General features: G+C 40.4%; 1 protein-coding gene across 3 annotated transcripts in view; it reads left to right on the forward strand.

The window, feature by feature from the left end:
- Nucleotides 1–2,275: 2,275 nt before the first annotated feature.
- Nucleotides 2,276–27,399, forward strand: part of LOC122565919 (low density lipoprotein receptor adapter protein 1-B-like) — a 33,932-nt gene continuing 8,808 nt past the window's right edge. Inside the window, exons 1-2 of one of the 3 annotated variants that reach the window (XM_043722454.1) lie at nucleotides 2,276–2,553; nucleotides 6,497–9,577. In XM_043722454.1, coding sequence (XP_043578389.1) covers nucleotides 9,559–9,577 — 19 coding nt within the window. In that variant the 5' untranslated portion in view covers nucleotides 2,276–2,553; nucleotides 6,497–9,558. Of the gene's footprint in view, nucleotides 2,554–6,496; nucleotides 9,578–13,116; nucleotides 14,282–27,399 lie in introns of those variants that run through there. The other 2 variants (XM_043722453.1, XM_043722452.1) reach the window with 2 other exon arrangements.

Genomic DNA, 27,399 nt, shown 5'->3' on the forward strand with positions numbered 1-27,399 from the left:
AGTCCATTTTATAAACGTGTAAAATCGTCCAAAATTTAGTAACTAAAAGTACTGTTAAATAATAGATATTTATCAGATTAATTTGAAGCTTGAAGTTGGCCAAACACAATATGATTGGTGTTTTGTCAACTTTTCGAAAAATTGTTCCCTTATAAAACATTCGAAAATTTAACAATGGTCGTATTTGCTGCGAGCCCGTTAATTTGTTTAAAGCATTTGGTCAGAATATAACGTATCATTTATTAACACGTGTGCTTGGTGTATTGAAATGCCTTCCAGTAATATTCAAATTTCTTTCGCAAGAGTTTTAACAAAGCTCGGGAAAATTTTAGATAGCTTCGCCTTCTACGGAATAATAGGTGGCTTAACTGAAGTGGCTTAAACTTTGCCCCTACTCTCGAATGTCGGTTCCTTCTGCTACCAGTTGAGAGGAGACCACGAATTTTAATCGAGAATCGTGTCGAGAACTTGGCTCACCTTCAACTTTTAAACCCCTACTCGCAAAACTCAACTTCTATTTTCCAAAATACATTACTTTTTCATGATAGATTGACCAATTTGCTAAATTGTGCGATCGCTTACGAATTACCTGGAAGTTTACGTGAATTAAAGGCAATGAATATGCGATCGTATATGAATAAAACGTTGGCTTAGTGTAAGGAACCTTAGCGAGTCAAGTCGTAATTGAAATGCAGACAATGTTTTGAATTGTCTTAGCATTTTTGAAGAGCGTTTCCCAACCAGCGGTAGTCGCGAAGTAGAAACAGGTAATCATGAGAATCACAGTGATAAGAATAAGTTATTGCTAAACACTAGGTTTTATAAACCTAAAACGTGTAAAATCATCCAAAAGTTAGTAACTAAAAGTACTGTTAAATAGTAGATATTTATCAGATGTTAATTTGAAGCTCGGAGCTAGGCAAACACAATATGATGGGTTTTGTCAACTTCTTATTGTAAAAAGGCAAAGTATGTATCAGAGCAATGAACCAAATAGACGAGCGTTAAAAATAGACAAAAAGATTATGAACAATGACCAATGTTATAAAAACCAGAACTTCGTCTCACAATATTTAAAATGTATCGAATCATAGATTGATTAATATTATTTTCAAGAAAGCTGTAAGGTTGTAATTTTATATCGATCATTTCGTTTCCTACAACCTGATAGATCGGTTCGATGACGCTGGTTTGCGAACATTTATTCCGGAACAGATTTTCTTCTCGTAAAGGAAGGAAACTAAATTGAATTGTTGACGATCAAAGCTCTCTGTGCAATCTAACATAGTTTGTTCATCAATTATGTTCATTTCATTCACAACTATTGGTTTTATACTCTTTTTTTTTCTTTATCTTTCGCACGACTACCTTCATATTTCACGATAGGCAAGAATCGCTGTCGTAAGTAAGCAAATCGAACTGCTTTGAAAAGAGATCGTTCAGACAATCCCAGACCATTTTGAGTCACTTGCAACGTCTATACGGGTCTTTGACGCTTTACCTTCATTTCTTGCATTTCCCTTCATCGCAACTTCGAAAACAGCTGTAGCGATTTTCTCCTGGCAGCTCTCGAAAGTTACAACGAAAATCGCGCTGGATTATAAAATTCTGTTTAGAGAATTGCAATTCAAGGTACACAGTTAGATGATGGAACGAAAATTTCTTCAAACACGGCTAACGATGAGCAACGACATGTATTGTATATATTGATAATGATATTATACTCAGTTTTGTTGTTTTTTTCCTTCTAATGGACGATGTACGAAAATGCATCCGTACTTAAAGGGTTGTTAAGAACCTTGAGTCTGCCACGCGCGTTCATTTCCTCGAGACAGAACTTTGTACGCGACGCGCAACTGTGGTTTCGAGAAATTTCGTGACCACCCAGAATATAAATGTATTTTATTAAACGAAAATTACAAGCGATTCTGAAAAATACAAGTTCAAAGCCAAATTCAAAAAGCGATACGCCGTAACGATGGTATCAAATACAGAGTTCGGTTCGGATTTCGGCTGGGCTAGTTTAAAAGTAAATGACGAGCCGTCGTTAGCTGTCAGTTCAGAATAGGAGGTGTAAAATTCGAGAGACGAAGCGTGGAAAGATCGAATCGATCCCGAAGCCGGTCGAAATACGGTTTGTCACTGTGATCGGGTGAGGAGTGTCGAGTATCGAACGTTGAACGGCAAGCACGCGGGACTGTAAGGCTCGTGCTCGGTTCCCCTTGTAAAAGTCGATAGTGGGGATAAGTGGAAACGCGTACGAGTCCGGCGAGAAGAGTGAAGCGGCAAAGTCGAGTAAGAGGCAGACAGAATTCACAGACGGCTCGTCGTATCCCGATGTAAACCAGGAGACGGCATTTCGAGCTCGTTCGTTCACGCACGAGGGCGGTTTTTCTTCGAGGTCTTCGATCGAGCTTCGTGATCGGCGATCGTAACGAGCTACCCGACCATCGCGCACGGCTAACGGCAATCGATCGAAACGACCACGAGACCACGGAATCACGACAAGCATGCCGTTCTTCAAGAAGCTTAGGAGATTCTCCAGGCACAAAAGTGAGTTGTTTATTTCTCCAATTTGTCCAGCCTATTCGACACAAATTAGGTAGAATCCTTGAAAAATCGTCCTTTCGTCGTGAAAACTTTGTAACTTTGTCAACCGCTGTTGTCAAACTTTGTGATCATTAATATTTTGTTGGCGCGGGCGAAGATCGCCGCGTGGATTGAAAGGTCGAAGCAATCAAAGTTATTCAAGTTGAAAAACTCGCGGACTGTCTGCGAAGTGGAGAAAGATTTTGCAGCTTTGTCCTCAAGTTCGAACTCGTTCCACGAGTAATTACATTTTCGTAAGATAGCGCGTAGTTTCAGGCCGAGTTTCGCGTAATGGAATTCCAACGCCGAGGGAAGTCTCCGAGAGAAGAGGTTGCAGTCGAGCTCCCGTTTGATTCGTCTCTCCTGCTTAACGTAGTTTCAAACTAGTCGCGACGTCCTGTTTCCTCGAGAACCTATCGAGAATCGGCTCGATCACCTATCGTCCTAAGTATTTTGCGAAAGGATACCAGGATGATACGATTTTTTTCGTTCTTCCGCGAAAGTCTTATCGAAAGCGTTTCGACCATCGAACATCGAGTACATACGCGTTTTTCCTATTGTCCTAGTTTTTCTAACTGTGAGCAATGACTCGCAAAAAATAGAATAACGTCACTTACCTTTTTCATCTTTTCATCGCGTTTGAACATTTTATGCGAAAGCGCGTAATGCTGGTGAAAAATTATTCATCGAGCGAGACATTCGCGAACAGATGAATAGCGTATGTAGCGTTAAATTACACCGTTTCGCATGCAAAATGTCGCACTTGGATTAAGTAAACGTGTCGAAACGCTTACCTCTTGGTACTGCGTTTTTCCTTTCTACGCGATCTATGTTTCTTAATTATATCTTTGTCCGGTCCCGCGTCTGATTTCCTTTCACTTATAATCATTAAGTATCATTTTCTACGTCGATTATTTGGCGCCAAGAGCTTCCCGGTGCGTGTGCAATTTTCTCAGCATGCAATTCTCGATTCGCATGACGCAACATTTTCACTTTCCTCTCGAGCACGATCAACGAAGAAGGAGATGTATCAACCAAATGCGTCTCGCCATTAACGTTCGTAATCGAACGTTTCATCCCCTTTCCGTTTCTTTTCTCTTCCACGAGCTTTACACGTTACGAGTGACTTTCTCCTTTTTAGCTGACGATGCATGGTCCGCTAGACAAAAATTTACAACTGTACCGTCCTCGCAATTTATTTAAATTCTCATCTGTTGAAAATTTCGTCTCTTTCCCAACGCTTGCGCGCGGCTTCGTCAACAGCCGTTATTTAACTATTCTTCACTCCACTTGGCTTCATGCTTTTCGAATCACATTAGTTCCGAACACGAAACCGAACTATAGCGTTTTACGAACATTACGATTGAATCGTTGGAACGCTTAGATTACAATATGAATTAGAGTCGCGTGACGTTTAAGTGACAAATGAATGGAAATTAAGGAAATTAACAGACCGTTGAAACCGATGGTTTTCACGATTGTTACTACCGATTTCTTCAGCGTACGATAAAAAAGCCAACAAACAGACGAAGTTCCAAGTATCGTTAACCCTTTATCCTTCAATCCGGAGGCGTGGCTCCTTGAGATAAAGCAACCGGTAAACCTACGCTTCGGATACTCTTAAATTTATACTATATATCTTACCCGAGAGGCTTTTTCCTCTACCAAATTATGCAGCTTTCTTTCCATATCCTTCAGGGACAAGCATTTTCGACGCTGAAATTTATTCGAGTATTTTTCTTCGGCTTAAACGCTAGACCTTTAGTCGTTAGGTAAACGCGGAGGATTACGATTCGTGAGTTTTTTTACAAGAGGATTTCGTTGAATAAGAACCATATTAATACTCCGGTTGTATATTAATCTTCAATTTACGTCTATCCGATGTAAACGTTGTACCGTCAGAATGTGTTTTCTTACATCATTCGAAGCAAAGAACGATCTGCGCACATTAGTACCATTTCTATATTTATGCTTGGTCACTCTTCTCATCCGATAATAACTTATTTCGAGGATTTATAGCGTCACGATCATGTACTTTGTATCGGTGTCAGAGTGTTATGCAATTCTTTCGATGACTCGTATGCGTCAATCGGTCGCGATCAGATTGATCTTTGTTCAGTTTCGAGCATCGACCGGATCGGATGCGCATTAACAAGTGTCGTGCCACCGGCGCGACGGTTTTCCGATCGCGGTGTCAAGTTCAGAATATAAAGAGTCACGTTTCAAAACCAGTTTCCCTGCCAGCTTAAATGTCGTCGTTAAAAAGGTCGAACGCTGTTGCGCGCCTCTGGTATCGCCTAATTTTCACTCGTAGACGCGATAAAACGTTAGTCGCTGTTGTGATCTCCAGATCCATTGTATTACACAATATTGCAACAAAGTAACGAGTAAACCGCGAATCTTTATGTATCTATGAGAAATTGAACGCGCAGAAATACGTTAAATATACAAAGTATAATACTCGTTATAATATTTAACAGTTGAAACAAACCTCTACTTAGGTTTTATTTCTTTAGTTATTTTCTAGATTATTAAAACGTTACATATATCGATGTGCAGAACACAAACGCTTTTGCAATTATTTTGTTTAATAAATAATCTCGAAGAGATTGGACACGGCGTTTTTTACCTATACTAATATCCATGTAAATAAACAAACAGGCGACTAAGGGTAAATCAACGATGTTCGTTTCGACGCGACATGACGAAAAGATTCGTACTGAATTGTTGGTGGTAACGAAAGATCGGACATGTCGTCGTGCAACGAGAGGAAACTGCGTTCCGGCGCGTTTCACCGCTACGATCGACGACATAGAACATCGCATACCGTTTCTCGCGTTGGGAAAACGAATTTAATTTACCGCTGACACGTTCGCGATGTCGAGTTGAAGATGTATGAACGCCATGAGCTTCGTCTTTTGAAGAGAAAGAAATTGAACGTGCATAGCGATGCCAAGCTCATACCTCTTGCTAAAGGGAGAAAATAGAAAAAAGAGAGAGAAAAGATTCCACGTACGTACTATGAATCGAATAGAAGAATCAAAAGGCAAATCGGGTACGGCCTTAATTTTCCTTTTCGAGCATGTTCTAATCCTTTCTACTCGCCATACGTGTCTTTTTATTATTTCCGCGATTAAAAATTAATTCGCGTGAAAAAGTTTACGATTACTTTATTTACGTTTGTCGTCTGTACATCGATGCATATATTAGTATACGTTTATATTTTCTAATGTTTGTAATATTTTCTGAAAAAGAAAAGTTATATACCTATACATGTACATACACATATATTTCGGTTTAATCTTCTTATCAAAACTCGTTTCGAGGTTCACGAACAAAGATCGAAGATAAGGGTTTCTCCATCGAATTTCATTCGGTCTTTCTTAGAGTCAAAACCTTGTGAACGTTCGGGCGTCTAATTTTACAGGATGTGTTTGCAATTTCTAGGTCGGCGGAGTTCTGGAACGAAGCGACACCATTATGTCCTTCGTCCTGGCATCCATCGCGTTTAATTTCGAGATGTTTCGGTTCTCTCTGTTCTTTCCACGTTTCCAGTACGCAAATATACGTTCTACATTCCCGCTTGACTTCGTTCAGCGACCACAGAGAAATTTCAAATGCAGAAATACATTTATAACGATATTTTAATGCATAACTTACGCGTATAGCGTCTCTCAGTGCCGCCTCGTGTGCTTTTCAACCTCGACTCTGCATTCTCATCAATGTTAAATCTATAATTTATGAAACAGTAATTTCTCACATTGCAAACTGTAGGTAGCTAGCGCGGTTTAAGTTTTTCTAAAATTTTTAAATTCCACTGGTACTTTCTACTTTTATCGTAAAAATTCATATCGCCGGAAGAGATAGAACCGCATCGAAATAATAAAATAATTCTTATATGTCACAGCTTTGTTTCCAGTCCGTCGTTTTCCAGCGGATAAATAGAGCTTTATGCTGACAAGCGATGTGCGATATTTCTTCCGCACTGCAAAAGAAGATTCCTGACGAGATTACAAATCACATCTTCGCTATGGTTCTCGATCTCGCGAGCCGCCACAGAATTATCCTCGCGCACATCCTACGTATCTCTGGATTATTTCTCCCCGGCGAATGTGCGTTTCCATTGAAAATTGCTCGGTACTTTCATCGTGAAACGAGGGGAAAACTGGCCTGCGATGGTGATCGATGACTTCTTCTCCGTGAGACGTCGGAAAGGAGAGAAAAGTCGCAAGAGCTCGACCTACCTTCGACCAGGAAACGAACGATTGTTCCCACCACGATTTCGTGTTAGAAATTTTAAGGGCGCTAACCGTCAACGACCTTCTTCCGAGCTTACACGCTTATTTCTATCTTCAGATACACGTCGTTTACGCTCTTGCGATATATCTACATTCTTCACGGCAAGTCTGCGCTTTTTGCCAGCTTGAAAAAACTATGGCAAATATTAAGGCAAGATTAAAATCGATTTATCAAGGGCAAAATCTACTTACGCGCGATGCCATCGTACCTACGTGATGTAAATTGAAATTCACTTGGAAAATAAATGCGAGGGATGGTGCGCGTTCGCGGATATCGAATCTGGAGAGCCGGTGGCAACCGAGAGGAATGTCAATTATGTAAATTTCTCCGAGGAGCAAAGCGGAATCGTAAAAAGCGAAAGAACGCGCTGTATGCTACTAGCCAAGCTGCGCTATACGTGTACGACGATCTTCTTATATCTATTGTAATCCAAAATGTCAGTCGGCATGTTCGTAAGTTTGCGGACACCAAGCATGGATAAGAGAACAGCTGGCTCGACTACGTTCTGTACTCGCGAGACAGGGAAACAACGCTATTGACCGCGTCCCCCTGACGTTCTCTATCCCTCGAGAAATTACTCGATCTTCATGCGCGGCTTTTGCCTTTCTCTCACCTCTACCTCCATTTTCCAGGGTAAAGCATTCGTTGCTTTCCACGAGATTTACGACTTTTTCGTGGCTTTTCAAGATCCGCGTCCTAGGAAAGATTCAACTCGCGAAGCAAAGGGAAATGTGGCTATCCTCGTCCGAGTGCGTTTCCACTTTTTCTCCGTTGCTCGGCCGCCTGTTCACGCTTTAACGAAGAAGAATGACGAACATGGTCTGCGTCGAGCAAGGGCAAGCGAATTTTTTAACCAGTACCTACAGACGATGAATTATCGCGTACATTTGATCGCCGATTATTTTGAAACGCTTTCAACGGACGATCCTTTCATAAAACGCTCCTCTATCCTCTATGAGCTTCGGAAATTTTCATTTCTACTTTCCATCTTGCAGACTAAATGGAAATTTTATACTTGGCTACTGGTATTTTTGAGAAGAAAAAAAAAAAAAAAATAAAATGATATTGAGCGATTTTCGACAATGTTCGATATGTAAAGGTAGAACGTCGATGAAATTTCGCGATCTTGAAGCAATCAAGTTTGAGTCGACTAGCACTAGCTAAAAAAAAGAGATTAAACGATTTTCGATAATGCTCGATGAGGGGAGGTAGAGAATCGTTGAAACGATCTCGAAAAAACCAAGTCCGCCGTTAGTTGGAAATATCGAACATCGCTCTCACGAAAGAAGCTTCTCTCCAGCGTACTTTAGTTCGGAGCACCAGAATGTCTGCAGGAGGTATCGAGGTATATCGTGAAACAAAATCGGCGAGTCAGCGTCCTTACGATTCACGATTGCACATTCCATGTATTTACATACTCGCGAGGTAATTAGCGGCGAGGAAAGCGAGACGACAGGCGTCGATGCACCGTCTGTCGTCGCGATCGATCGAAAAAAAAAAATGTCTCGCGGTCGTAACATAAGGACGGCGCGTGTGACCTCGAATGTTAATTTCTCAACTTCCGAGACGTATTTCCGAGAAGGAAATGCCTGGCAGAAACTCGATTCTTGCATCAGCCGAGTCCGTATTCGCATTTAGCCCAATTACTCCCTCTGCACGTACCCACCTTGCTCGCCATTCTTCCCTCTCTCTGTTCATCATGTTCCCCTCACCCTTTTTCTCTCTTTTTACCTCCCCGCCAGTTCTCTTTCTCTTCTCTCGATACACTGTAATCAGCCTTCTAGACAAGACACGACGACTCACGTTATACTTACACACTTTCAGCCCTGAATTCTTTCGCGTGCCTTTCCAATACGAGAGACTGCATCAAAGTTGCATCAGCCGATTCCTCGGTCCAGCTACGCGATATTTCCACCTGCAGCCACCTAACGGTTGGCTACTTTTTCTTATTTCCTTGATCGATCTTTTCCATCTCCTTCCTCGTCCCGTTCGTTTCGATCGGTTATGAAATCATCGAAACTCCCCATCCAGGACTCGCTGATTTCGTAACGCGTCTCCCGACTATCGCACAAAAAGGCGAAACGACATTGTTCGGACAATTACGAGACACGATACCTGCTGCAGTCTCGATTTTCAACGGAATATTACGCCTGGGTGTATCGAACTACGTTCGAGGATCAACCGGGTGCAAGGACGGCCGATTCTACTGCAACTACAGCCAGTCACCGGCTATACTTTATTCGATCGGTTGACTTATCATCGCTTCGGTGTCTTCTGCGCTCGATCTTCGACAAAGAAGTTATTATCGCGCTATGTTTCGATAAAGAAGCGGGTACGATAGGTGAACAAGTTGCAGCTTCAAAGAAGAAGGACGACAAAGAGACGTTTTTTGTAGCTGCGGGACCTTTGGTCGGCTCTTCTCGGAGAGGAGAGGTTCGTGCCGCTAGCCGAAACAACGAAAAGGGACCAAAACGAACGGACAACCGAACCGGATCGTCGGCGGAGAAGAACGCGATGAAGATGAAGAGGAAAGGAGAATGGCAGAATGGCGGAGAAGCTCGGACCGTTGGTGAAAAAGAAGAAAAATGATTGGATCGACAGGGAAGAACCAACACCGTCATAAAAGAATGAACTACAGGGGAACCCGAGTATACGAGAGGGAGAGAGAAAATGAGAACACCAGTGGAAAGTAAGAAAAAAAATAGCAGGGGTTTCGGTCACGCGAGACGTCATTTTTCTTCAATTCCATCACGTTTAGATGCTTTTGTAGGAACAATTTCGACACTGATGTTCCATGTATACATATAAACCCTCGCTCATAGGTATTAGGACGCCTGCTCTGCTCGTATTACATGTTATAATTCGTTTCTCAAGTCCGGATATTAGGCGATCGTTGAAATCTCGCAAGGAATTAGTCTAAAACATTTATAAATTACATATATCGTTTGGCAATATTATGATTCTGATTCGAAATATTGAGATCGAGCAGTTTGCTTATCTTGGTCTGCATCGGGGCGGACGCGAATCTTCCTAAGATTTTTTCATTTGAAAAAAGAGATTGTTCTTCCCTTTTATTCGACGCTCCTTTTCAGTCAGCTCGTACAAGTTTCGAATATCGGCAAACTTCACTGTTGGCTAAAGGCATCTTATAGTCGATCGACAGGCTTTGCCACGATCGGATTTTCATTTCAAAGAACGAGCCAATGTATGCCTCTCTAGAAATTTCCGATCAACATGATAACGAGATTGCGCGTATATCGTATCACCTGTAGAATAGGAAACGGCGGCTGCGCCGCTCGCAAGAGTACTCGTAATTTCATTTGCTGGAGGAAAGCATTTCTCTCTCTATTTCTCTTCAGCCCTTTTCCGATTAGCGACAAAAACGAAATCAGGCTAACGGGGGCAACGTGATTTCCGCCGCGAATCCAATCGAAGATATTTTTCGAGGACACTAAAAGTTTTTACCGAATTTTACTACCTCGAACGTAATATCGAGTTATGAGTTTAATATCTTTTTTATCGAAGAAAAATCGAAGAAAATTCTTGAAATAAAACAACTTACACGTATCCTTCAAAGTCTAAAAATAATTTCCGAAAATAGATTTTCGAAAGGAGAAAATTTCATTCGTAAAATTTATAGTTTCCAGAGTGAGCGAAATTTCCAAATATCGAGAGCTGTTTATTACGGCCGAAGAAGTATGGAGGAGCTATGATAAAGCAGTAACTTTGCTACATAAATATTCAATGCCAGAATACCAATGTATCAACGCTCTTTGCCAGACTCTAAACTAGTTTTAGCTGGGATTATGTTCTATCTCGGAAGACATCGTGGTCTGTGATTCGTGTGTCCTAGGTTTAAAGGGTCGACGTTCCATCCGTCTCACCGTCGGACAAATTTCAATATTCCCGCATCGCGCCTCCGTGGAAAATCCCTCTGTTACACGGCGTTACGTGACAATACGTTGTGTCTTTGTTAAATCAAAAATACACAGCTGCTATAGTTGAAATAATTCACGCGTGTATCGATCGAGATATGTGTGACTATACGATAGAGAAATTCCATACAATTCATATTTCAGACTGCTCCGATGGCTGTCGCGTCACCTGTAGATCGGACTTTACGTATGCGACAACCTCTTCCGGTGGAAAATTAAATCAGCGACCGCTCCGAATTATCCACCCTAGCGAAAAACCCGTGGACGTTCGCGTTTAAAAATCACTTTTCGCAAAGTTACGCGTTTGTACTTTGACATCGTTCTCCCAATGTTGCTAACAGAATGTTGCTAAGTTTCGAGCAAAGAAACGATCGAGACTCGTTTGTACCGTTACCAGACATCAGTCAGCAAGTCACGGTGACATCGAAACATCGATCTTACAAAGAGCCTGAAGAACGTAATTTCCTATCCTCTGCATCGTATTCTCGTACCTGTGTAAGAATTGGACGTTTTAAGCTTGTTTTATAGTTATGAGATGCAAGGTATATGTGCGAAATTTATATAATTAAACGAGAGTTTCGTTTAAATTGAAATTAGATCAGTTGAAATGGTATGGACGAAATGGGATAGATAGACGAACGGTTTTATCTTTTCGATGGAATTAAACTCATCGTGTTATTACCGTTTACCAGAGCAATTCTACACTGGAAGTTCGAAACTGGATATCAAACGTTCCGTGCATGCTACGTAACAATGTTTAACCACTCTTGATGAAATTTCACAGGACGTATTAGTAATAAGTAGGTATGTGCATGCATATGTATTTATATTCTGAGCGTTAGATAGAAGACGCGAATAGGAATGCGTTACATAATTCAAATTGTTCCGGAAGGAAAAGAAGCTAAACGAAGGGTACTCGTGCGAAGTAAAGTAAAATGGTTTTACGTTTTCATATTTTTGCTGTAGTATATTCGCCTATCGATCGCGTTTCGTTCACGCCTCGCGATACACTGCCAGCGTGTCTAGAATATTATCCGAAAAATGAAAAGGCGATATAGCGATTCGTTTGATTCTTTGCTATTTCCATTGTTTTGCGGAGAAACCCGGCCAATGTTTTTGCGAAATATCATCAAACGCGAAGAACGAAAGTTTTCGAGAAGCGGAGAGAATAAATTACATTTGACATTTCTTGTATTTGTGCAGCAGCGAACGTGTTGTTCGTTTGTTAGCGTGTTTTTATTCGCGTCACAGATGTTTCCTCCGAGGAACGAACGGGAATCTCAGTTCTATGATACTCTGCGAACTTTCTTTGTACAGATATAGATATCTTCGGTTTTTGGTCGATCGAATTACGATCGGATCCAGAAATTTTATTTTTCCAACCAGAGTATGACGTATACGCGCATACTATGTCGGATAAATGGTTCAAATTATTACTAGAAAAACATTTGACTATTATTAAATGCAGAAGCATCAAACGGTAGTTAATAAACTTTGTTATTAGAATTCACTCACGTTTCATAATTTTACTAAAAGAGTGGAATTTTTGAATGGCCTTAATTTGATAGCAAAGAACTGTACTTGCTGTTTGAGTATCCGACATTGTCGATCATGCAGAAATAAATGGAGGCAAACGTGCAGAGGCAGATCTCGATAAATTTTCGCCAAGCGTGTTCCGAGGACGGAGCAAAAAGTTGTAGCGGCTTCTGCTCGAAGAACATTATGCCGACAGTTTCTCTTGCCAATCATTTCGCGACGCGAGCCGCCGTCGCCGCGCTGCGCTGAGCCGCGTGACGCAAAGCGGTGGCCTCGGCGGCTTCTCCCCTTTCTTTCGAGCTTTTTCCTTCTCGAAGAACGAATCGCTACCTCATCGATATTCGATGCTTTTGACACAGCTCTCTTACCGTTCCCTCGCTATTGTTTTCTCTCGATGGCGCGGTAAATTTCTTCGCCAATACTCTGGACAGTTTCAACCGCATTTTCTCTTTCGAAAGTATCTCGTTCGATCTTCAGTCCCCTGAAAATTCTGATTGAAATGTCGTTTGAAACTTTTACATTATACACAATTCCGCCAGACGGTGTTTCTAATTGTTCAAACTTTTATTTCATTAAAATGAGTTCCGCAATGAAAGTTTCGCAATTGTACATTGGGATACAAACAGTCTCGATTAGTGTATAGTAAATTGTATTCTCTCATGCGATTTCAAGTACTAACCGTTCTCTTGGAATTGGATCGAACTCCAATATTCACGAAGATACAGTAGCAACTTCCAATAGTCGCTTTGCTTATTCTTCTCGTCCATTCTCTGTGTCTAAATACGTCTAAACATTTACCTTCTGTCTGCCTATTTTTTCTATCGCACACTAGTTTCTTTCACGACGTTTTAAAATAGCGTCATTCGATATTCTTTAACGTCTTCTTAATTTCACGTTGAATTTTCTAAAATTTTTATAAAGAAGCAGAAGAATGTGGGATAGCGGCAGGCGAGTTAAATCGCGTTAGAACTTCCGAGGATCGTTGTCATGGGAGATAGAAGGGCCAAGTTCGATTTTAGTAAGTTCACGAAGACCACCTTCCATGAAATTAGAGCTTCGACCGCAGTGCGCTTACCTGTTATCCATGCGTGGTTCGCATAAATTGGCATATACAAATAAAATCTCATAATTCCGAAGAGAGCGGAGTGAAAAACTGGTTTGATTAATCTCTGGGTTTGATTGCAAAGCTACGCATTAAGCCAGGATCAGATGGGATCCTTTTGCGCTGTTTTGCGAAGGGAAAAAGAACAGGTAGAAAAAATAAGACAAGAATAGAGCAGGGACGAATATTATAGGGAAAATATTGAAAAGAGGGATAGCATGGCGTGAACCGCGAATGCGTGAAAATAATCTTTATCCTTTCGGCGGGGATCCGGTTCGGAAGCGGAACCGGAATCCAGCAACGGGGAAGGGGATGAAAACGGGGATGGGGATGCGCATGTACACGACAGGGAAGCGGAATAAACTCTGTGTGGACGCGCTCACATCGCGGCGCACAGTCTTCTCGATAGCACGTTTCCACGTAGCTCTCCTTCGGAATCTTCGGCTTCGTTTATTCGTTCGGAAAGTTCGCAGGCCGCTCTTCTCCGACGAGTTTTCAACTTTTTTCTGGTCTTTCGTCTCGAAATGGTAGCTGGTTAGACAGTCTGTAACGATTCTATAATCTTTCCGATTCATCGAGCATAACGTGGACGGTTTCTCGTGGTATAGTCACGCGTCACATGTCATTGAAATCGAGGATCGCGGCAGCGCGTTTCGCGAGTGAAGAAGCTTGACATCGCGGAACATCCATCGTGCATCGACCGTCCCACTGAAGATTACGATCGACGAAAACATTTCAGTTTTGTTGGATTTCGTGCTGCGCTGGGCAGCAAGAATGTCTTTCTTCAGAGGGTTGTGGAAGAGCAGCTCTAAACACAAGAGTAAGCTCATCTCCGATCATCTTTTAAACACTTCAGTTGCGACGCAAATTTATAAACACAGGCAACTTTCGTTCTGTTCCGTTTCTGTTTCCAGCGATAGTATTCCTAATCAATGTTAAATTTAACGCGAATACGGGAGCCAGAGTTCATGGTTTTCGATAAGCTATGCGTTATCGTGTTTAGAATTATGTACATGCGTGCTAATCTTTTTCTGTCTATTAAATATCGTAATCATAATCTCTTTCATTAAGACGCTCTCAAATGACCGTATGCCAATGGAACTTATAGATTATAAAAGTTTTCATTTTCATTAAAAAATTATTAAGGAGTATCCGTTACATATCTATCTTTAATAAAACGCGCAGTTCCTCGACTGCGTAACGTTCGATTATACACAATCTTGCATCGTTAAGTTCGTTATCAAAGAAAGAGAAGTATCGTTTTAAGGGAATTTTTTCAAATGCCCAGTTAGCAGTTCGAAAGGTCACAGTACGTGTGCGTATAATCGAAATTCTAGTCGGATGCGATAATCGATGAAATTGCATTTTCTTGGTTGGCGGACAGAGGAAGCTTATTTACTGGAAGTTATTAGTTGCTCGGAAGATTAACGGTAACACCGTGCAGCTGCAAAATGTCGGGAAGCGATAACAGAGAGGAGGCAGCGGCGGCAACGCGGCAGTTAACGCGATTATTCGCAATAAGCGGCGTAATAGAGAGCCGCGTTTAAGATTATGGTAATGCATACCGGTTCGTGTTATAGGCGCAATGTGACCCCCTTCAGAGCACTGATTATTGATCATAAAATTTGCATAATCTCGTGGCACAGGCCGCATCTCGATGCGACGATCAAAGAATGCCAGTCCATGCTCGATTTTCACTCGAATCCCGGTATCTCTTTCTATCTCACCCTATCGTCGTCGCGCACAACACGACATCCTATCATCTTAGACTCCAAAAAGACCATCTCTCGTTCTGATTAACTGAAGAATGCGAGATGCTTGCAAAAATTTTCTTCTCGAAAGTTAGCTCGAATGGTCGGACGTTTTCGCCTCTAGGGGTTTAACTTTCAATTTTCAAACGCGCGAAATCGAATCCTTCGGCAGTAGAACATCCCTTTCGTTGCATTGGTGCACGCGAACCTTATAATTTGTTTTATCGATCGCTTCGCGAATTCGTACTTCGTATTCGGTATACAGTTCGAAAAGGAAAAAGAAAATTTCACGTTCGATGTTGCGATATTCGGAGGAACGAAATTAACCATCATAAAATGTAATCGTAAAATAACAACACGGAATACCGATTTCACGGAAATCTGATTTCGTAATGATGCTTGTTTGAGAATGTTTCGTTCTTTTATGCGATTTCGCGAGAGATTTTACCAAAGTACTTAAGATGAAACTTTTATCAACGATTCGCATTATACTGGCAAGTAGTGGTAGTTAACGAAAGTAAATTTTGTTTAACGAAACAACATCAGAACAGAAGTTACACGCAACTCGAGTCTTGTTGGATCTTCGGTTTCTCTTCGAGTCGTGTCTGAATCCGCATCAAGATTTTGCGAAACGTACAAAGCGTGGAACACGGTTTTGTTAATGCGATATGAAACTTTTATATCCGCGTTTAAATCGTGAATCGTAAACAACAACGGTGCTCGTAATTTTACGTCGTTATACAAACAGAACATCGTGACAAATTAAAATGGGCCGCGTGTACCACGCTGGCGATGCCAATTCATTGTCAACGTAAGTACATCCGTGGAATGAATTCTTTGCGGCGTCCGCGTTATATAATTATGACAAAACGATTAATGGCGAACCTTAAATTAATTTCAATTTGAAGGCGCATTTTAATTAAAGCGCGGAGAGAAACAAGTTTGCATTTGTAGAGATGCACGGAGGACTATGCACATCGAGAATACACTGATTAAGTTCGAGAGAGCGAACCAGTGGTAATGAACTTGTCGCGCAGCAAATTGCGCGCGTAACGATTAACAAGAGACGAGAATCGCCTCGCCTCGCTCGCTTTGCCTCGCCCCGCCTCGTTTCGATGGCGAATCGACGTGATCGGATTAAATTTTACGACGATCAATGACAGAAGAAAATTATCGCTGTTGGAGCTGCATCGAATTTGCGTCCAGCTCATTATATTTATTCGTTACATGTGTTGATTATCTACAAGACGTTCCTTCTATCGTCTATCAACGATGTAAACTGTTGGATATTTTTTCGCGCATACGATACGCCCTTTTACTGCTTATTTCGCGATTTCACGAGCTTCGCAAATTTTTCGATTTTACGCGAAACGCGGAATTAATAGAAATTAATGAGACTCGGATAAAAATTCGTGGGAAGAATTCGCGGCCTGTTTACGAGTTTCGGGAATCGAATGGAATCGGGAAAATTTGCACTGAAGCGGCAGGTGCTTTTTGACGTCGAACCGATATTGAGCGCAACGAATACCAGTACTCGCGCCAGTCTATTCGTTCCCATTTCCCTGCAAAAGGGGAAGAGAGAACGGGCAGACCCATTTGTCTGACAAATTTATCGCGTGATCCTATAAAGGTCCACGTTTTAATTCGAAATGTTTCGCTGATGATAGATGCAAAATTATGCATGTATACGTGGTGGTTGACGTATCGCCATAATAGATAGAATGCGTTGTAAAATACTGCGCAAAAATCTCTACCATTCTAATGTGATTTTATGCGATTACAGTGCAGAATGCTTTTAAAATTTGAAACATTGCGGGTACCTATACAGGTACAATGGGATTCGAGTTGTCGATATATAGGTTGGTAACTTGGTATTCCGGGAAATACGTTAGGCGACAAACTTTTCCCAGTAGAAACTAAACTTTCGCTGCATCGTCTGAAAGTTTTGTTTCACCGTTCGCTTTTAATGCACGCGCACTTTTTAAAAGCTTCGATGCGACGCCGTTGCAATTTCCTTGCTATCAATGTAGAAGTTTTAATTCTCTCGGCGAATGAAACCTGTTACTGTCCTAAAGAGCAAAGTAAGAATCGGCGGAGACGAAAGGCTCGATCGAAGTTACATTAAACACGAACGTTGAGCGATAATTGATACACGAGATCCGTATTTGCAATTAACGCTAAAGTAGGTTTTCCTGACTATCATAAATATTCATAGCGGTTGGTAGCAATTGAACGATTCGCGGATGTTAATGCAAATGACCTTGCCACTGCGACCGCTGCGAATTTAAATTTGCCGGCCGACAATGATTTACAAGCTTTAGCAAATCTCTATGCATTTCGTTAACTCATCGAGCGATTGCATCTTAAATATTTGACTTTCGATCGCATTAAGAATTTTTACAGTGTCATCGAATCGATATGGACAGCCGCGAAGGGTAGAATAAGTATTCGACGTTTCGTACGAGCGGTTTAAGTGCCATTAGGTTCCATTGAATTTCGTTTGTCTCGCAAATTAATCCTCATTGACATTGTCTTCTGCTTGGCATTAATATAGTTGCGAGAATGCCCATAGGGGACGAATCAATGATAATAATTATCGTACCGTCTTCTACAGAGATTCGTCGATGATTATCGGTCACAGATCTTTCGCATAATTTGTTTTTCATGTCGCTCCTTGTAATTGTTACAGCGAACGAGCGAATAATTTATATTTAAAATGAATTTTACTCAAACTCGTGTTTCGTATTCTAATCATTTCCGGCTGTAATCGAGCAACATCCAAGAGAAGCTTATCATTTTCTGTAATGTGGCAAATGTCAGCAACGTTACCAGGGTTGAGTTACCTCTGACACAAATACACGGCCGTGTCGTGATGAAACTGCTATTGTGCTGGTGTTTGCATCCGACGCTACCTGTCCGCGCGACTGCCGTTTCTAATGGAACAACAGCATTTGCTGCTTCGCATTGAGATAAGGATCGATCGGTCGGCACTATCCTCTAAGATAAGATCAATCATTGGACCAACTAAATGCATGCATAAACTCTCGAATAATTTAAACGAGCTCTAGTTTTATAAAAAAAGACACGAAGATCATCGTGAAGGGCTAGAACTTATTGAAATTTTGGGGAAATAGAAGGTCACGTTATGCAAGAGATTTTATTCCAGTTGTCCGTTTGGAGAGCCAGGATAGAGGGGAAACGGCTCGAAGACCGATTTAAATACAAATTAAATGGCAATCCCCCACACCGGTGCTATCGGTATCTCTTGGGTTTTTGTCGAGATTTCTAGCATGGAAATTCGATTTGCCACGATTAACTACACTCGTGGGATTCGTCAATACACGTCGACTATGTATACTTCTTCTCCATTTTCCGTTAGCAGAAATGAAAAAATAGGGCAGAAAAAAAGAAGCACGAAGTGAGGAAAGATTTAGTTCGCAAAGATTATTTGATTTTATTTTGCAAAACTAAGAAAAGCAATCTGATAAGTTAGTAAGGTAAATATAACGTGAAAAATAGCGGAAAAAGGTTTATCGAAAATAAACTTCCGCATCGCTGATAGATCAAAGGCAGCTTGTTAAAACGTGTACGTCAAATAGACGTACTTCTTTCGTTATTCGATTCGATTCCGTACTTTCCATTTAGTCGTGTAAAAGCATTCTTTGCAGCGGCGCACGTAGGTATCGACGACGACAACGAGCTTGCGATAATAAGCATAGAAAGATGAAAAAATTCGATTCAAGATAGGAGCGCTGTTGAAAGAGGTGGTCGCGTTTATCAACCAATACACATTAACCTTATTCGAAAGATCATGGGGTTTGGATTCCAGCCAAACCGATTTTCCGTTGACTTCCTGTCAATCCTACACACTTCCAATGCAAATTTTATCATTTATTCGCTCCTTGCAATTTACGTCTGCATGCCATCAAGAAAAACGTCCACGGCCTCCCTTAAAATTTTCCTCTCGTCAAATTGATTTTATAATTAAACAATCATTTAGATTCGATTCAGGTGATAGAAAGTCGTTTGTTTGCTTGGCTAAACAAACTCGTTTGTTTTTCATCTATGTCGATATTAAGATGATTTCTGTTTCGCGTTTTCGTGATTCTATTACGAACCGCGCGCTCTTGAATCGTATGTGCTATTTCTCGCACAAAATGATTACTTTTTTTCACACTTTTTCGCAACCGAGAGTTTTCTTTGATTAGCGTGCATTACCAGTCCCAGAAATGGGAAACTTTTCAGAGGGAAATGAATTTCACACGAAAGCTGTGCCACAGCCTCAGAGTCGATGAATGGGAGGTAAGCGGAAAAAGAGGGCGAAAGAAAGCCAGCAGCCACTGGCGACGAAAATTCTAAAGCTAGTCATCGCTCTCAGTAGTTTCGACGATTCGTGATTTACGATCGAAATTGCGATCAGGACACGTTTAACTTCTGTCAGTAAGATTAAGCGTATTTCGTACGAGCGTTTAGTTCTGTTAAACGAAATTAGTTTCACGGTTAAGCGTTTCCCTTTACGTACATTTTCACCGCATACATTTCGTCGAGCTTGATTTCACGAACATTTGGTATAAGGGCGTGGAAAAAAAGAAAACAATATAAATAAGCACTGTCGTAGATATAATTACACAGAATTAACATAGAGTAAAAATTAGTAAAAAAAAAAAATAAAAATAATACGATAAATCTATCGGCTGAAGTATATTCTATAGATACAATGTTTCTTTATGATTTAAAACATTCAATGCGTAATAACCACTCAAATAGTACGATTGTACATACAGAAACTGTTGACAAGGTACTTGCGTATTCCACAGAGCTCCCTTCGGTACCGGCATTAATGATTTACGGTTCGGTTCTCCGGTGGTTATCTAAAATCGATTCTTGCGTAAATAATCTATCAACGATAAAGCATCATCGTTGTTTTAAGGATGCTATATATGTAAATGGTATTGCTTGCAATGGGAAATATCGTCAACCGCAGTTAATCATAATTGTACGTAATTCTAGTTGAGCGATAATACCGAAGATTGATTAACGACTGCTTGAGCATTGTAATTGCGAGCAAATAGCTGAACGTGTACGTCGATAAAGCGCAATATCAAACCTTGGACAGATCGTTAATCATAAAAAGGAAAGGAAATTAACGAGCATGGTAGATAAGATGAAGATCGCTTGAACTTGTAGTTATTCGTCGGGGCTCGTTAAACGTTTACATTTGCCGTGTGGCCCGGAAACGCATTCCACGCTTACCAGTTTCTGTAGATTTTTCTAGATTTATAGTTTCGGTTTCGAAAGAATAAAGTAGAGAGAATGCACGGAACCTCGGGATGGTAGTTAGACGCGAACCAACAAGAATAACGACTCGTATAAACGTTTTCACGAGTAACTGAGACGACTTAGGTAATGGCTTTCGTATAGCGTTGCGATTCCGTATTTTCTTGTTTAATCGATCGTTAGAAAAAAGCAGTCTTCGGTACCTGCGATTTTGTTCCGTGCAAAAAGCTGCACGTAAGCGTATCTAAAATTTATTTATTTAATTTAAATTTATTTAATTTATTTAAAATTTATTTAATTTATTAACTGTCCATATGTATGCAGTCGCTTCATCTTGAGTTATCTTTATTAAGATTTCAAAAGTGCCTACGGTTACCTGAACTCGCATATTTTTTCATGCGTGAAACGGTAATTGATGACTGTCAATTACACATTATCATTTATCTTATATACGTCAATAACGAATAAGTTTAGATTCCTGATGAAACTGGGGATTGGTGCCATTCTGGGGATAATCCATTCGTTGTAATAGGATTCGTCACGGGCTGTTCAGCTCTAACATAACCATTCCCTGCTTCCCTTAGGATTAGTTTCGACGAAGTTACGTAGCCACCCCCGTTCCCACGCCAACCTTTCTGGCGTCTGAACACGGTTAATAAGACGACAGCGCAAGCGACGAAGGCCGAGGATCGAAGATTCATAGGTTACCGGGGAAACCTGGAAAATTTCAGGGGCGACTTGCCGGTGGAAGCTTCCCCGAGCTCCGAATCCAGACCTTTGGCAAACTGAAATTAACCGTGTACGATAAAGCAAAGTATTGGAAATAATCTCCACTCTGACAGACTAATTAGCCGCCTATGGTGATTCAGCGTTTAATTCGTTTTCTAAAATATGTGGAAATTTATACGTGGAAGCTAGAAGCAGATCCTTTCTTTCCACGAGCTCGATAGAATTACGCGACGGGAGAACGTAAGAGACAAAGCTCTACTCCTCGTGGGGATGTATAATATTTTTAAAATCAAATCCTCTTATGATTCTATACGTTTATTATGAACTGGTTTATAATAGAACTCTCTTTCAAATACATATATTGCAGAATCTTCTTTCGCGATACGGACATTCACTCCAACTTAATCTCATTCACTGAAACATTCGCGTTATAATATATGATCCTCTTATGATATTAATAGAGTGGAAGAACGTACCGCAGTGTACAGTATAATCTTTCTCGTAACTGATCTAACTTGTATGATGTTTCTTAACGTAAAAATTACGTGAAATGCAACTGCGAATTAAAGCTTCATACGTGGCTGCTCTACTGGATTTCAATTTTTAACGTTGTTTTTGCTTTTGACTGTGAGCCTCGATGCTTTCCAATATGCTTTCCAATTGATACTTACGTTTGAAAAAATGTATTATCAAATTATATAAAATGGCATTTAATTTCATTCACCGCGTCACCGTATCTGGTAATTGCTTACAGCACTGATTGGTTTATCGTAAACGGCTACAACGTTAATTTTGTCCCGTCGTGCATGTCGGTGGAAATTTCAATAACAAGTACCCACTTATCTTCCATGGACGAATTACTATTCCAATGGCAACGACTCTCCAGTCTGAACTGTTGAAAATAAGCCTGCGGATATAGGAACAAACTGCTTTCCATCAACCAGACATTTCCTTTCCGCTATTTTTATGTCAATATCAAACTCAATCGAGCTCGTTTGCATTCAAACGTTAAAAAGTTCAAGTCGAGGGAGTCCTTGTTTTAATATTAGAGAGCGGAAGGAGGAACAGTTTCGAGGAAGGGAAAACATGTCGACAAAATGTCTCCAAGGAGAAAGAAGAATAAAGTCAACCGCGTTCGGTTGTCATTTCGAACACACGATATTTTGCATGCAAATCGCGGTAAATGCGACCCGAAGCTGGAAGAGAGGAAGTCATTACTGGCGCTAAAATTACTTACGATGATTTTATATTTCTTCGTTGCAAGTAACCTCGCATAAGGTGTCTTACTTCTTGGCAATTTAGACTTCGTTTATTAGACTGGATCGATGTAGCAGACGAGAAGAATCGCTGAATTTTAACACCGCTTGCCTTGATCGATACATACGACTCATTGAGAAATATAAAATGTAAATACATACAACTTTTTAAAGTTTCAAAAGTTCCGTTATAAATGTATATGACGCGTTCCAGAAAATTTCAGTGAAATTTCATCGAGTTTCATCGCGTCAGCGCAGCTTTCTGAGGTACATTTTATGTTACGTGTAATTACATTTTTCAGTATAACAGGCTGCGCGGTAGAAGAAACATCTAAAAAGGTAGCGAATGAAAATTTGAATTATTGACACCGCGACGATAAAAAGACGACTAATATTCAGGCAACTGGAAAGTAGATTCTACGCCGGCAGACAATAATGACGTTAATTGGAAATTTGCTCGTTCGAACGAAAAGTTCAGTTGAAAAATAGAAATAAAAGGTCCTAAGGGAGGAACGCGTCCAAGTGACGGTGGAAAGGAATCTTTTCTCCCAGGTGCCCCACCAGAAAAAGAAGTCGTTTCGAGCTGCTGAGTGACGTTGTTGCTATCCTTTTCGTCCTCTACAGTCTCCGATGGCCCTTTCGTTCGAATGTCTTTCGTCTCCCCGAACAAAGAAGAATAATTGACGCTTTTTCCGAAGAAAAGTGTCCGAAGCTTTTCGGAGGAGCCTGGAAAAAGCAAAATTTCACGGACGTGATCGGGACCTACTTTCCTTCTCTTAACGCCGATTCATTTCTGAAATATATCTCGAGCAAGATTTTGGTCGACGAAAATTGAAACGACAACTGTTCGTGCATTCTAATAGAACACGTTAATGAAGTTCATTAGCTGGTCATAGAAATATGGGCAAGCTCATTTGCAATTTCATCCTCCACTTTCTGTCTGCGAAAGCTTTTCCAATTATCTTGCAACGTACGTTCAATTACCTGACTACAGAGGGAGTGACATAATTGTAACTGTACTTCGAGATCCTAATGATCTGACCGAGTCGATTGGAACCAGGAAGTTAAAGAAAGGAAAAGGAATACGCGCAAAGAGATAATAACCTCGAGCAAATAGAGTGGTTCTTGTTTTCTCGAGCAGCGGAGGAGAACAACGCAAAGCTGGGTGAGAGAATTCTTCTTATCGTATTTTCAGTTTAATATTAAAAATGCTAAAACTTTTGCCCCGAGAAAGTTTATCGGCTTGTTTCTATCTGACTAGTATATATCTGGTAATAATTATTTGTATAGTAGCGAGATTGTTTGCGGGGTCCGGACGCAATTAGTCGGCTCGGTAACGCAACTTTAAAAAGTTGTCGGTGCAAGCATACCGGAATTGGTGGCGTGTCCCTACCTTTCGCTGCCTTTTGTTCCCTTCGCATAATCAAGGAAAATGTACCTCCGACGTATCTTCTACCTTAGGAAACCAGCCCAACCAGCCATTATTCTTCTTCGCGTAACCGCGGAAACCCAACAAATTAATGTTCCAAGACGAAAACGCCGCATGGCTTATCGCGAACCGTGAACTCTCGCGATAGAAGCCAACTTATCTTTCGATATTGTTGATTTCTTACTGGTTGGCTTGGTTTCGCAAAGGTTCGGAGGAGTAGAAAAACATAAGGAAACAACAAGGAGAAAATTGTTGGAATGCTAACTGTAATTTATGTAAAGGGATAAATATAACTAGTCCTCTCTAGTCATAGCAGTCCTTAGACTTAAGGATATGGTAGCACGTCTTCCTATTTGCTGGAAATAAAGATCTCGAGTTTACCGAAGCTAGTTTTCCCAAGCTTTGAGGATCTTCACTCCTATCCCCTTTGCTGCTTCCAAAAAAGGCGGTCACCTATACTCCTTGCTACGAAAGCTTCCGTTTATGCCTTGATTATACTTTAATGGTCGAACCGTTAACACCGCATAATGCACAGAATAAACTCAGTGCATGGTTTGAAGATTATTTCCGCGATATTTTTGAGGAAAAGACGCTGTTGAAATTTCAACGCGCTACATCCTGGTTAATCATGAACTGAATTTGCTATTACATTGCTGTATAGGTACAAATTCAAAATAGATAAAAATTTGTTAGTACCAAATCTGTTGTTACTAAATCCTTTCCGAATGATTCATCGTTAAGGGACTAAAATATCTTACTTCTCTTTTCCGTAAGCCTATTAGAAGCAAGTTACATATATCAACGTTATATTTACTGTAACATTGACAGCCTATTTCATTTTACCTGCTGTGTATCGTATAATAATTTATTCAACGTCGCCACTCCGTTAACATACAGCATCAGTGTATAATTCATAAGAGAATTATCTTTAATGAATATTTAACGGCCCGCTGGTGTTATCGGTTGTATGTTTTTATTAATACCGGCGTATTTTTAAATTAGACAACCGTGCCCTCGGCTTATAGTCGCGCTTGTTTCTTGTTAATCGATGCAACACGGTGCAGAGTTGATTTAGTAACAGAGGTGTTGATATCGATGTGCAGGAGACGGCGAAGATACGCATTATTATTAGGCATGAAATTTATTTTTCAATGCACGAAAGCAGATTGGGCTAGGTTTAACAACATGGAACCCTTTGTATCTTGTACATTAATTCTATATTAAAATATTTACAAATAAAACGATCGAATAAAATGATGAAGTCGTTGAAGATACATATGTATGTACGTGTATCTAAGATGTATGTATATATATTTATATATATATCTGTCAGAAAAGGTACTATCTGAAGCTGGTTTTTGAAGAAAATGAAATGAAAGAGCTCTCTACACAGGTATACGCACATACACAGATGCTTTCATTTTGAACTTTTGTTGAATAGGAATCTTATGGTATATTGCGGCTGAAAAATACGAGAAACGAAGGGTTACTCGCCTCAATGTCGGCACTTCTTTCTTTGGGTATTTCCTGCTACTGTTAACACAATCTATGGAGCAAAATATACGCCAGAATGAGAATAACGAATCTAGAAATATACATGCGTACTTCAATAAGAAAAATTGAACGCGTTTCTAAAATTATTTGTGTACACAGGACTGTTATACGATTAATTCTATCGAATCAGTCCACGTGATTAGCTTCGTTTGCATAATTCAGGGAATTTATGTATCTACCCAGGCATCAATTGAGAACGATCAATGTTGCGTCGATGATGCACGAATAAACAATGGTTGCAGGTATTAACGAATCGTAATAGGCGCTATCGCATTACCGTGGATACGAGTGTTACGGTGGTGTTTATTTATCGATTGTGGGTTGACGGAAAACAAGCAATGGTTTGCGGTTTTCTATAGCTCGCGTTGTTCGAGATTAATACCGATCGGCGCATTGCTTCTTCTTTACTATGCACATCTTTCTAACTATGGTTTCTCAGAAAGCTGTATATTCAAATTGGCTTATAGTTAACTTTGTGAACAAGATTGCTTCAGTTGATAATACAGTCGAAGGATTCATAACAAAAACGATCCTTTGTTGAATATTTTATGAAGTTTGAAGAAACTGCAGTATCTTATAGCACTCTGATATACTATCAACTAGAACTTCTTTATGTATTTCCGACTTGTTGTAAGCTGGATTCAGGGTTTAAGGTATAGAAAATTATTCAAGTAATTCTTTTCTTACGGACCGTATTAAGCATTTCTTGGAAGATGGAGTAAGAAGCAACAAGGCTATGGCGATAAGCTGAAGTCCCTATCGAATGAATCAGGCCAGAAGTAAAAGAGAAGTAAATCCGATATCCAAGGGTCACGTGGATATCGTGGTAAAAGGCCTGGAAGAAGATTTAATTTGCGGCTCACCACTCAGTGGCCGGGCTAACGGAAAAGCTCGATTCGCTATTTTTCACCTTCCCTTATCGTTTTTTTTTTTTGTTCCAACAATTCGCAACGTTTCACAGAAATTGGAAATTGGCAAATTTAATAATAACCGTGCCAACGAACCACACGAGTTCATGCATGACAGATAGATATAGAAAATATTTTGTTTTAAAACAAAATTCAATTATTCCTTTCTTTTTATTTTTTCAAATGAACATATTTTCCACAGCTTTTTCCGAAACTCTTAATGGCTTGTAATCTGTAAAAGTGTTCCGCTGGTAGCAAGAGGGTAGCAGTTCTAAGGCAATGAATTTCTTATGCCTAAAGAAAATTGGATCCTTGTGAGTTAAAGCATGCCGGTTGTGCAAGTAACTTACTTTTGCACACTAGACGGTACACAGTACCAGCGATGCATAGTAATTGCTGAAAAACCTACCGTAATTACTTTCAATTCTTTCGAGACGCTGCCAGGTCCAAAGACCCTCGCCTTGTATTTTTGAAGTGCTCTTACTTGAAAACTTTCAGCAGTGCTTGTCACCGTCACATCGATATCAGCTACGAGTTTCTCACAAGAAACCCAACGCGTTAATGTACGTTTCACCGCATAAGTATTCGACCAGTTATCGATTGTATTGTAAAATACGTTTAATGTTTATTTTATTCGTACTTCGTTTTTTCGCTCTAAATATATACCCTCAGTACCATTTAAAGATATCCAGACGAGTCAAAATAATATTTGGGTGTTCTGTAACGTTATGTGAACAAAAACAAAGGATTCGACGAGCATGAAAAATACGCGAGTATAAAAAATTAAGATGGATCCTTTGTTAATTATCTCGCGAGATAGTCGTTTAGAATGCTAACCTTTTCGTCGAAGAGAACACCAGGAAACTGTTTCAATGGACGCCCCGTCGCTTTGTGCGAATTCGTAAGAACAAAGAGTATCGTTGGACATCGAAACAATCGTCGGATCATCTAATTGAATCGTAGACGTGGGGAAAGCTGTGTGAGAAACTTAATTGGAGTGACGTTTGGACTGAAACAGAATTGGAGGACGTGAT

The sequence above is a fragment of the Bombus pyrosoma genome, linkage group LG3 (assembly GCF_014825855.1).
Source record: "Bombus pyrosoma isolate SC7728 linkage group LG3, ASM1482585v1, whole genome shotgun sequence".
In the NCBI taxonomy this organism is placed as follows: Eukaryota; Metazoa; Arthropoda; class Insecta; order Hymenoptera; family Apidae; genus Bombus; species Bombus pyrosoma.